This window comes from Pelodiscus sinensis, chromosome 14 (genome assembly GCF_052426305.1).
Source record: "Pelodiscus sinensis isolate ZL-2025 chromosome 14, ASM5242630v1, whole genome shotgun sequence".
Classification (NCBI taxonomy): domain Eukaryota; kingdom Metazoa; phylum Chordata; order Testudines; family Trionychidae; genus Pelodiscus; species Pelodiscus sinensis.
The window spans coordinates 10,762,478-10,774,721 of NC_143065.1; the positions used below are offsets into that span (position 1 = coordinate 10,762,478).

Here is a 12,244-nt window from a genome sequence, read left to right on the forward strand (position 1 = left end):
GTCAAATCTTTGCCCCCCCCCCCCCAAGGTTCCCCGTAGGCGCCCATGCCCCTGGCAGTGGGAGGAGACTTTGCGCGCGTCCCCTGTCTGCCCCCAAGGCCAATCAGGGTTTGGGGGCGGGGGAAGCATGCAAAGTCTCCTCCCTACCTGCCAGAAGCACGTGGCTCTTCTAAGCGGCTCGTGCTCCTGGCAGGGTGGAGGAAACTGCGTGTGCTTCCCCCCGCCCCCAGGCCCTAATTGGCTGGGGAGCGGCAGGGTCTCTGCCAGCTGGATCAACCCTGTGGAGGCCCTTTTGCCCACCCCTGAGTTAGACCCAGAGCATGTGGGCAAGACCTACCAGGCAGACCTCCGGGAAAGGGTTCTGGGTAGTGCCTCAGAGCCTGCCCCATCTAGTGTCCCTCAGCACCAGTCAGAACCAGGCCCTCCCCGTTTGGTCCTTTCCCACAGAGGCAAGACGAGACCATGAGCCAATATTGTTCCCAGGCCCAGCCTAGTGTAGATGGGCCCACGGTGCTAAGTTAATGCCCAGTGGACCCAGGCAGTAGCGTAACCCTGGTTTTGCGTTTGTTCCTAGGCACGGGAGCTGGGATCGTCCTCTGCCAGCGACCTTCCGAACCACCCAGCGCCGGAGCCCAGGGAGCACACTGATCCTTGGGCCAGCCAATCACAAGAGCTCGCCAGAGAGGAGCCCGCCTGCCCGGCGAGCGAGACGGCGCCGCCTGCGCAGCCAATCCGCCCCAAGCCGCGAAGAAGGGGGGTGCGGAAATTAAGCCAAGAGAGTCCCCAGAGGCCTCCAGTTGGCTCCCCTGGCCTCACACAGCCCCCAGGGGGAGAGGTGGGAGCCGGGCACTCCCAGAATTTAACAGGCCAAGAGACCCAGCACAGGCCAACGCCAAGCGACGGGCGTGAGGAGCCAGCTACCGTTGGGCCCGAATCGAAGGAAGAAAGTCCAGGGCCCGGTGGCAAAGCCCCCTTTCAGCCAGGTGCCTGTCGGAGCGGGGAGGGGGAGGCTGCAAAGAGAGCTCAGCCATTAACTGCCCAAACAGAGCCCACTGGAAGCTGGCGAGGGGGCGGCTTGTCCCTCTCCGAGGTGGAGGAGAGCCCCGGGGAGCCCTCCCAGGAGACCTCCCAGCAAGCGGCCGCTGTGGAGGATGGGATGCCCTGGGTGCCCAATGAGGCAGCCCCAGTCTCCGCCCCAGGGAGTAAGGAAGAGCCGTGTCCCATTTCCGTGCCTGGGAGCCCTGAGGCTACGGAGGCACCGGGCTCAGACTCCCCCTCTCCGGGCACAGAAGGCCTTGCTGAGGGGAACCAGTTGGCAGCCCAGCCGCCCGGCGATGTGGAAAGTGAAATGGAGACAAGGCAAACAAAGGAATCTGCCCCAAGCCCGGCTGCCAGGCCTCCCCACGAGCCGTTCCCAGCCAGCGCCGCAGAGGAGGGCAGGGCCACGCCGACCCCTGAGAACGGGGAGGGAAGTGAGCAGAGAGTGGGGACAGCGGGGAGAAGCAGCATGGCCGCTACAGCCAAATCTGAGCTGAAAACGGAGGCGCCGCTAGCTCTGCGGGCAGAAGAGAGCGCTCCGGTCGGGGAGGAGTCCCTGGAGCACAAGGTCCAGCACCGAAACTTAGTGTCCTCCTTGAAGAACTATTTACTCCTGCTTTTGAACATGTCCTCGCCGGAGCCGGCTGCGAGTAAGGGCCCCTCAAAGGGAGCAGCCGCGACTGAGGAGACGGGGAGCCCGCCCGCTGGGGAGGAGAACACGCGGCCAGAAGTGGCCATCGCAGGCCTGAGCCCCAGCACATCAAGGAAAATCTTGGAACGGGTGCAAAATAACCAGCTCTTCCAGAGCGCAGAGAGCCTGTGTCTGAGCCCCCGTACGTCGAGAAGGCTCACGGGTATGATTAACCAAGAGTTAGTTTCCAGCAAAGAGGCTCTGGGGATCAGCCCGCTGGCCTGCAGGACACCGCCAGCCCAGGAGCCATCTGAATCCGAAGGCTCCCTGCTGCTGCCTGTCCCTTCTATCGTGGTGGGGAACGTGGCCCTGGAGAGAACAGGCCGGGCAGACGAAGGGCTTTCCGATCTGCCCCTCGAGAGCGGCACGAAGGAGAGCTCCAGCGAGGCGGGGGCAGCGTTACCTTGCGCCACGCCGGAGGAGCTGGCCTCCGGGGCGCGACGCAAAATATACCTGCCCAGAAGCAAGCAGGCGGAGGAGGCGGACGCTGCCGCCTCGGAGAGCCAAGTGCATCTGAAGAGGGACAGCCCCAGCGTGTCCCCCCGCCAGTGCAGGAAGAGCCTTGCTGTGTTACCAGCTCCTGCCCCAGCTCTGTCTCCTCCTACGGACCGACCCTCTCCCACCCTCCCCAGAAAGATGGCGACGCTCGAAGTTCCCAAGGCCTACGAGGAGCCCGCGGAGGACAGCAGTAGGGCCCCCAAAGGCCCTGAGGACCCCAAGCAGGAAGTGCAGGCAGGGGAGTCAAGGAAAACCAACAACCCATTTAAAGGTAAGAAAAGCAGGAGAGGCCTGGGGCACCCCCAGGCAGGACAGACACAGACCCTCTCTCACAGTGACCCCCCCCCCGCATGCTGCCCACTAACCCTCAGAGTTTGAGAGCTGGGGGGGAGGGGTTACGTCAGCACGCAGCAGTGACTGCTGGGGCAGGAGCAGCAGGCGTAGGGAGCCACCAGGCCTCTGGGCAACTCGCAGAATGTGAAATCTCCACATGCTTCTCCTTCCTTTGACCCACAGCCCAAGGGGCATCTCCTGCCCCAGCAGAAGGCAGGCGAATGGAGAAATAGCGCAAGGGAAAAGAACCCTGCTGTTTTGGAGTCCGGGGTCCCCTCCCCTCAGCCCAGGCAGAGGAGGCTCCATCTCCTTTCCTGTAGTTTGGAAAGCGGAGCGGAACCCTGAGCAGGTCGCACCCCAGCGCCCTTACAGCTACCGAGTCAACCACCGGGTAGCACCTGTACCCTGAGCACAGCAGCCCTGAGAGCAGGAGGCGCCCACGCCCAGCAGGCCCAGGCAGACTGGCTTTGCTGCGGCTTTCTAGGGCTTGGAGGAGCAGAGTCCGATCAGGGTAGGGCTGGGACCCAAAGGAGACCCCACAGTAACCCACGTGGCTGCTCACTGCGAGGATCCCGGCGTTCGAGCGACCATGCCGGGATCACTCGGGTTCCTAGAGCCGGGACCTGCCCAGTCTCGGGGGGCGAGGGATCTAAGTGCTGTGCTGGTGGCACAGAGGCAGCATGGCCTGGGCTCCCTCCCTGGAAGAGACAAACCTGGTTCTGTGGGGGGCAGCGTTTGAACGAGCCATGGTCGCGCTGCAGCGCCGGCCGATCTGTGTCATGCCCCGTGTGTAACAAGCGTGGATTTCACATCTCTGTTCCCGCCCCCAGAACGAGCGGGGTTGGATGCCACTGGCTGCCCAGCTAACAAGGGAGGGGATACGCACCACGCTGGAGTGGGGGTGCACACTCACTGGCGGCTCTCCACAGCCAGTGCTGCTGGGGAGCCTGTGCAAAGGAAGAGAGGAGCCTTCAGAGCTGTGAATCTGAAGACGTCTCCTTGGGACCACTTGCTATTCCAGGGCAATAGCGGGTGTGCGCAGGACAAATCCCCACTCTGGTGCATGTGACGCTGACAGGCGGAACCGAACCTGAGACCTCTGGAGTTTAGTGCATGGCCAGGCCTACACTGCAGGGGAAGGTTGAACCAAGATAAGCAACTCCAGCTGTTACTTTTGTAGCTGCAGTCCATGTACCTTGATTCACGTTTCCCCACTGTGGGGATGCCAGGGAGCCTTGCAGGAGCAGGAATTCCAGCAGCTGACAGGGACACCCTCTGAGTTTGATTTAGTAGGTCTTTACTAGACCCTCTGAATCAAACTCTGGAAGTTCGATCGATCGCAGCAGCATCAATCTTCCCTGGAGTAAAGACATGGCCCAAGAGCCTCTACAGCTTGAGCTAAAAGCTTGGCGCTCAGCTAAGGCTATAGAGCAGGCTCACTCTCTCTCTAAGTGGTCTCATTGGGGCAGTGGACCACACCCAGCGGGTGTCTGGGTCACATGTGCAGTCTGCCTCCCTGAGCACTTCAGGGTGGACCTGGTATTGTTCTTCCTTTCCCATTGCGGTGAGCAGCCGGGGTGCTGCTGTAGTTTGGGTCTCTGTTTGGGTCACACTTGGCCGGCCGGCCTGCGAAAGCTGCACTAGGACTCTCTGCTAATCCCAGGGATGGTTGGCCAAGCACTGGGGAGCGGCGCGGCGAGAACTCCCTGCCCCGGCCTGGCAGTGGACTGCCGGGATTGCTGTTCGTCTCACACCGCTCCTTCCTTTGTCCTTAGCCCCCCAGCTGATTCGTAAGATCCGAGCAGAACAATTTTCTGATGCCTCAGGAAACCTGAAACTTTGGTGCCAGTTCTTCAATATTTTGAGTGACTCAAAGCTGACGTGGTACAAGGACGAGCTCCCTGTAGCAGAGGCCCGAAGGAGGTAACCTGCCAGCTTTGCTGCATTGTGCTCATCCGGTGGCGGCTGCATTAACTCTGGCTTGCATTGATCGGGCTCTGGGGTGTCTGCAGTCGGGAGGTGTGATTGCAGCCCTGACTAGCTGTGATTTAGCAACATCAAGCCTAGGTCCGGTAACCGTAGTGTCTGGAGTTCAACCCCGCACACGAGGGCACTCTGGGCTTTACGGCTATTGTTACTCCAACTGGCTTTGATCTAGGCAGATTTTAGCTCATTTGGGTCTGCCTACCTGTGTGGCAATCACCCCCCCACACACACACACACCTTTGCCTTGGACCCACCCAGGTTATTTGGGGGTGAAGGTGCCCCCTGCTAACAGGCATCCCTTGGTATCAAGCTGAGGGACTCCAGGGTATTAGCACACGGCCCCCGGCTTTGGAGAGCCACAGTGAGACCAAAGGAACCAGAGTCGGTTCCTTGCTGACCACGAAGGTGAGAGCCCAGGGCAGAGAGCGAGACGACCAGGCCCTCACCAAGGCCCCTCCCTGAGAGAACATCTGCCGGCCTCTAACAACGGTGCGTCATGGGACTGAGTGTTCGGAAGCAGGGCCGCACTGGCTGTGTCTACACTGGCATGAATTTCCGGAACTGCTTAAAACGGAATACTATTCCGTTTTCAGTTTTTCCGGAAAAGGAGTGTCTACATTGGCAGGCTGCTTTTCCGGAAAAGCCCTTTTCCCGGAAAAGCGTCTGTGGCCAATGTAGACGCGCTTTTCCGGAAAAGAGCCCCGATCGCCATTTGCGCGATTGGAGCTTTTTTCCGGAAAAGACTACTGGGCTGTCTACACTGGCCCTTTTCCGGAACAGTGTTCCGGAATAAGGACTTATTCCCGAGGGGGAGCAGAATAGTTTTTCCGGAATAGTGGCTGATTTTGTACAGTACAGCATCGTTGCTTTTCCGGAAATTCAAGGGCCAGTGTAGACAGCTCGCAGCTTATTCCAGAAAAGCGGCTGATTTTCTGGAATAAGTGGCCCAGTGTAGACACAGCCACTGTGTCCAGAACCCCCATTCCCAACCCCTAATTCTGGAGCCACAGGGAGAGTGGGCAACACTGATAACGACTGGGGACAGAGTCTGCCCCGCACCCTAGCAAGTGGGCTCTGGGTTCAGCCACACACATGCTCATCTTGAGGGTACAAGTGTTGTTTTGGCTGCATGAAGAGGGCCCCCGGCTTGATACAGCCTCAGACCGGACACTTCTCTCTACGGAGCTGTGGCCCCTGTTCTTGGTTACACCCTTCCCGCACACAAGTGAAATGCCTGCAAACTGCATGGGAACTTTTTACAACCTCCTAAGAGGCTCAAATTAAATTTATGCCCCAGACTAAAAAACCTAGTAAGAGGACCAGGAACCTTGGCTAACCAATGAATTAACAGAAGCAGCTGGAATTAAAAAGACACCCTCTGAAAACTGGAAGATAAGTCCTACTGCAGAAAATAGATAGGAGCATCAACTCTGGCAAGTCAAGTGTAAAACTATAATTAGCCCCAAAAAATTTTTTGAAGAGAAACTAGCAAAAAACTAACAACCGACAGCAAACCAGTTTGTAAGTGGGATACTGGCTGAACCATCAGCGGGGCCCCGGCCCATCAAGGCACTAAAGGGGCACTCATGGACCACAAGGCCCATGCAGAGAAGCTAAATCAATTCTCTGCATCTGTCTTCACTGCAGAGGATGCGAGGGAGGGTCCCCACCTGCATCATGCTTTGTAGGTGATGCATCTTAGCAGCTGTCCTCCAGTCCTTCCAGCCTGCCTTGCTGGAGTTCCAGGGGGCTGCTGGGGAGAGGGTGGGGTCCCTCTTCCTTTTAATTCTCCCCAAGCACAGTGGACAGGAAACCGTAATAGTCCAGTAGTTCCGGAGTGTCACGAAGGGGTAAGGTTGTTTTCTGAGGCCCCCCCCGTCCCCCCCCCCGAGATCTCCCTGGGTCACAGGGGCAAATCCCTTCCTTGGGGTGCTGTCCCCGGTAACGTTGGCCTGGCTTTTGGTCCACCCCCCACACACACACACGCCCCGCTGCGGCTGCGCTAGAATGCAGGCTCTGAGGGGTGGGTGTGTACAGCTCCTGCGGGCTGTGCTCCGCAGCTGGGGCTCCTAGGCCCTACCACAGACCAGACACTACAGCCTGGTCCCCGGCTGGCTCCGTCCTCTCTCAGCTCCGGCGACGAGGGGCAGGCAGCCCTGGCCATTGTGCAGGCGTCCCGGAAGGACTGCGGCGTGTACCAGTGCACCATCGAGAACGAGTACGGCTCCGACTCCACCGACTTCCTGCTCAGCGCAGAAGGTGAGGCGGGCGGGGGCAGGCGGAATGAGCTGAATCCTGGGCGACGGGCAGGAGAGGTGGGTGACAGGCAGTTGGGGGGCAGGAGCGGGGGTGGCCACTGAGTACTGTGTGATGGGGGCAGGAGAGTGGGGGGGGTCAGGGTGCAGGAGAGGGACTGGGACGGATGATGAGGAGAAGGGGGCGGTTGGGTGGCGGGGGCTGGGTACTAGGGTTGCCAGATGGTTTCAACAATAATACCGGACACACTTGCCATTCCGTCCCAATCTACGCTCCATCCGAGTTAGAAAACGCCCCACAGTTCCATTGTCTCCATGTGTGTCCCGAACAGGAAGCGCAAACACTGGACTGTCCGGTTCAAACCCTGGCAACTCTACTGGGTACCGGGTGATGGGGGCGGGGCGGCGGAGGCCGGAGTGGGGAGGGCAGGGGGCATGGCTGGTGGCTGGGAGCAGCATGGTAGCTGTGGGAGCCAGGAGGCTGCGATTCCAAGCTCCCGCGGGGGGAATGCGAGTGATACTTGGCCAGCAGCAAAGAGCCTTCTCCATGCGCTGCCCCCCAGCGATCTGACCCTGGGGCAGGGAACGAGTCCGGGCCTGGCGCTGTGAGTCCCTCCAGTGGCTGGGCCTGGCCCGTTCCCCTGAAGGGCAGCAGCTGGCCTGTCTGCCCGTCTCTGGCCAGGCTCCCTGGGCGACGGAGCTGCTGTGGGTGTCCCTGGGGTGCTCAGGGACGTGCCAGAGCACAGGGCAGGGAGGGGTCTGGGATGATCGGCTCCTAGGTCCGGCCCCGTCAGGGCACTAACGACCTTCATTTCTCCTCCAGTGCTCTCGGGATTTGTCTCCAGGGAAGAAATTGAAGGTAAAGTGGGAGCAGCCGAGGAGCAGTGCGGGCTGCCCAGGCCATTGCTGCGGTGCCCGGTGTGGGGCAGGGTGCCCGGTGGGAGGGGGACCGCACAGCCCAGCGTAGCTGGAGCCAGCCATTGCTCCCAAACGAGCCGGAGCCTGCGTGCAAGGGCTCGCGCCAGGCACTGGCTCATGCCAGCCGGATGCCAGGCGTGCTGATCGCCACCTGTCGACCCGAGGGTCGCTAGCACTCAGGCGTTCCCCACTCCCTCCTGCGGGGCTGAGCCTGCAGCCCTCGCTACCCCCTGGGAACTAGGGGCCCAGCCTGCTGCCTGCTGAGCCCCTCGCTGCTTTCCTCCCGCTAGTCGGCGAGGAGATCGAAATGACCCCCATGGTGTTCGCCAAGGGCCTGGCCGACTCGGGCTACTGGGGGGACAAGTTCTTTGGGCGCATCGTGAGCGAGGACATGGAGGTGGGCGCCGGGTTCGTGCGCAAGGCCTGTCGCGTCAGGGCCATCTACGGCCTGGAGCCCGTCTTCGAGTCCGGTCGGACCTGCATCATCAAAGTGCACAACCTCATCGTCTTCGGGACCAAGAACGAGAACACCCTCATCGAGAAGAACTACGACATCACCATCCAGGTGGGCCCAGGCCACGCCCCCTCGTTCCTGCCATGTGGGGAGATTGGGCTTGTGTTTTATTGCTGGCATTGCACCGAGTGTGTCCCTCCCCCATCCGGCACACGGCTCCTGCCCCCCAACTCACTGCTGCTCCTCAGCACCTCCCTGTGCCCCCCAGCCTGTCTGGCCCTGGCCTCTGGCCTCATCTCTCCTCCCACATTCCCTCTCCCAGCTCCGGAACACGCCTCCCCTCGCCCTGGCACAGGCTCCTGACCTGCTCCCCACAGCCTCTGCCCTTCTGTCGCTGCCCCTTGTGCCTGCCCAGCGGCCTTCCTGCTCCTCTGCTCCTGGCCTTGCTCCTGTCACACCAGCCTGCGGGGCTGGGGTCAGCACCTGCACCCTGCTCCCTAGCTATCCGGTACTCGCCCATCACCCACACAGGCTGTGGGCGCTCTGGGGCTGTCACCTTTGTCCTGGCGCTGCCAGCGGGGGAGCAGGATGCTGAGCCCAGCTTGCTGGGGCAGGTAACGACTCTCTTTGAACCCCCAGGAGTGTAAAATCCAGAACTCCAGCCGGGAGTACTGCAAGATCTTTGCGGCTGAAGCCCGGGCCATCCCAGACTTCGGTGCGGTGCCCGAGTAAGTTGGGCCCCTACCCTTCATCCTGAGCACGCTGGGGCCACAGGGCAGCTTCACGGAGCATCATTGCGGGGATGGGTGTCTGTGGAGCACGCCGGGGCCACAGGGCAGCGTAGCCTCCTTCCGCACCGAGTGTCGGGGGGGTGGGAGCATGTGGTGGGTGGCACCAGAACAGTTGCCTCCCCTGGCTCCAGTGGCCTGTTTCCGGTCTCTTGCGCCCAGAAGCTGAATTGGGCGCATCGCGTGGGAAGGGCCCAGGGGCCTGGGGCTAACACGAGCGGGCCCCGAGACTGACATGGCTGATGTCTGGCAGCTCACGGTCAGGCCGGAGCTGGCCCAGTTGGGCTCTGGGCTGGGGTCTGCCAGGCGCTCTGCAAGCCAGTGGCGGAGCTGGGACGTGGGCCGATGTCCGCACTTGCCCTGGGCTGAGCCGGCCGTTTGCCATTGTCCAGGATCCTCCCTCTGTATCTCATTTACCGACCTGCCAACACGGTCCCCTACGCCACGCTGGAGGAGGACCTGGCGGGGCCCTTCGAGCGGCACTGCGGGAAGGAGCAGGACGGCAGCCTGGCCGTGCGGAGCAGCTCGGAGATCGCGCAGAAGTGCTGCGCCTTCCAGCACTGGCTCTACCAGTGGACAAATGGAAACATCCTGGTGACAGACATGGAAGGTACCGGCCGAGGCGGCGCCAAGCCCTGGGCTCCCTGCCCTGCCTAGGACGCTGCTAGGGATGTAAACGCCTGTTGAATTGGTTCCCCATGAGGTTTAAGTGGTTAACCGACTGGGGGGGGCTCCCAACTCCAGCCTCCTGGGGCCTGACATGCGGAGAATGCCCAGTCCCAGTGGAGCTGGTGGCGCTGCGGCGAAAGCTGCCACAGGGTGACCACGGGCAGCGCCCGCTCACAGCCCAACCTGGCCCGCTGTGAAATGTTCCATCTCTGCGCCCTGGGCCTCACAGTGACTCCATTAAGGGCCTGGCCGGTCCTAGCTCCCCCCTCAGCCTCAGAGCCTGGCACTGGGAGGAGGAATTCGGGCAGGGACTGAGTTCAAGGTGCAGTCAGAGGGCAACTCAGGGCCTAAGCATGGTTTGTTGGGACCCTGCAGGGACCCCGTACCAGTGCCCTTTGTGCCACCCAGCCCGTGCAGGGGTGGCTGGGACCCCCGCCTGTGCCCCTCCGCCCAGCCCACTACTGCAGAGAGCTGGCGCTCCCCACATGCAGCTGCCTTGGGCCAACTCTGCCCTGGGCAGTCGGTGGCCAGGCGCCTGCTGACGGCCATGGGAGCTGGCAGGGCTCCGCCTGAGGCTGGTGACTGTTCCCTTCATTGCAGGTGTGGGCTGGAGGATCACAAATGTGAGGATAGCGACAAAGCTGAAGGGGTAAGTGACTGGGCAGCTGGGGGCCCCCCTGCGCTGGGCTGCATGTGCCCCGCCCCATCGCTTGGCTGGACAGACATCCCTAGCGCTGTCCTGCACTGGTCAGCCGTGGGCCACCTCCCTGCTGCCCTCCCCATCACGCTCCAGCGCCTTGCGGGGATGGTGGGGGGAGGCTGGGTGAGAAGGCAGCACAAGGGCAGGGCCCGGAGGTGCTTTGAGCCTGTGCGAGTGAGCACAGTGCAGCAATGCTCTGAGCCCTTCTGACCTGCCAGCAGCCCCAGCCCCCGGGCTCCCCGCTTGCCAGGCCTGGGCTGCACGTGGGGTGGGCGCCCTGGCCAGAGCCCCTTGGCCGGGCGCTGGTGCTGAGCGTGAATCTGTTGGCAGGTACCAGGGGCTGAAGGAGAGCTGCTTCCCGGCCCTGCTGGACCAGTTTGCTGCTGTCCACCAGTGTAACCGCTACTGTGAGCTCCTGGGCCTGAGGAGTCTGGAGGCCCTGCAGCAGCCAGCCAAACCCAAGGGCTCCAAGAGCCCCTCCCTGGGCAGGAAGGCCCCGTCAGCCCAGTCCAGCCCCCAGCTGCCGAAGAAAGGCCTGGCGAGCCCCCAGGGCACCCGCAAAGGCGCCGTGAGCCCCAAGGCCTCTCGGAAATCCGCCGAAGCTGGGGAGGCCCAGCTGGCCCCGAAGCACAAGGTGCAGGAGAGCGACAGGCCAGGCCTGCTGCAGTAGCCGCAGCCAGCCGGGCTGGGCTGCTCGGTGCGGCCACCGCGCACACCCGGACAGGGACCCTAGCATTGCTCCGGCGCCCCCGCGCTGCGCTGTGTGGTGTGCGAGTGAAGCCGTGGCGGCTGGCGCCAGCGCGGGGCGCCCTGTGCGTAGGCTAGTGGCTGGAGCTGGCTCGGCGCCCGGCAGGGCCTGCACAGCCGGGCAGGGAGCCCTGCGGCCTGTCTCTTACCTCTTTAGAGCAACAGCTCACCCAGGCCGGCCGAGCCTGCCACCGAGCCCCGCGGCCCGGGCTGGGCAGGCGCCCCAGCGCTGCCCCATGCCGAGGAGTTGGGGCAGTGCTCCAGCCTGGCCACTTGGGGCACTGGCCACTGCCTGCTGCTGACCCCGGCTCGTTTCCAAACCCCTGCTCTGGACAGCGCTGGCTCTTCCCGTCGGCCCCGGCCCCGGCTGTCATCCAACCAGCGACTAACAGAGCAGAGCGCCCTGCAGACTGGTGCTCCTGTGTGTCCCATGGACTGTGCCAAGCCGCCCCACCGGCCTGCAGCGCTCCATGTGTGTCACAAAGGCCTCGTCCCCCCCCAGCTCCCAGCCTCTCCTGGTGTCTTCCCTCCATGTGCCCTGCTCGCCCCTTTGCCATACTGCCGTAGCTCCCCGCCTTGCTAGTTCAGCGCCTCTCTCCCGTCGCTCCTCTGTTGTGGGAGCTCACTGGACAGCCTGCTTGGCCCCTCTGTGCCCTGTGGGCATGGCCCTGCCTTGTGTGTGATGTCCTGGGCCCGGGAAGTCTGGCAGCCCCCAGGCCTTGCTACAGAACCAGGTGGCAGAGTCTTCGCTTCTGCCAGAGAGACGCCTCCCCCCGCAGCGTGAAGCCAGCCTTCCGCGTGTGCTTCACGCCTCCCAGTGCAGCATCCTCCCCGCCTGAGACTGCAGAGAGGGGCCTCAGCTGGGAATGTGTTACCTTCGGAGCCCGTCGGGCGCAATTAAAGCGTCACCTCTTCGTTCCCTGGTTCCTAGAGCGGAAGGTGCCTGGTGCCGGGGCAGGGGGGGAGCGGGGACTGGGCTGGGGACAATGAGTTCAAGCCTCCTGCTCCTCTGAGAGAACATTTCAAACCTCCAAGGGGGAGGAAGACACCCCCACCCCCAGCCGAGCCAGGATGCACTGCAGCTCCCTCGCTGTCAACCCAAGGCCGCTTCCCCAGCTGCAGCCACACAGCCCCAGCCACTTCCGTCGCAGCAGGGCTGGGCTGGCG

The 12,244-nt window shown here is 62.5% G+C and overlaps 1 protein-coding gene across 3 annotated transcripts in view; it reads left to right on the forward strand.

Annotated features, from left to right (window-relative positions):
• ALPK3 (alpha kinase 3) overlaps positions 1-12,000 on the forward strand; it is a 52,146-nt gene extending 40,146 nt beyond the window's left edge. For all 3 annotated transcript variants that reach the window (XM_075897450.2, XM_075897451.2, XM_075897452.2), the window contains 9 exons: positions 575-2,498; positions 4,336-4,483; positions 6,678-6,805; positions 7,625-7,660; positions 8,010-8,284; positions 8,813-8,901; positions 9,354-9,571; positions 10,231-10,279; positions 10,661-12,000. In XM_075897450.2, coding sequence (XP_075753565.2) covers positions 575-2,498; positions 4,336-4,483; positions 6,678-6,805; positions 7,625-7,660; positions 8,010-8,284; positions 8,813-8,901; positions 9,354-9,571; positions 10,231-10,279; positions 10,661-11,000 — 3,207 coding nt within the window. In that variant the 3' untranslated portion in view covers positions 11,001-12,000. The remainder of the gene's footprint in view (positions 1-574; positions 2,499-4,335; positions 4,484-6,677; positions 6,806-7,624; positions 7,661-8,009; positions 8,285-8,812; positions 8,902-9,353; positions 9,572-10,230; positions 10,280-10,660) is intronic.
• The last annotated feature ends 244 nt before the right edge of the window (positions 12,001-12,244 follow it).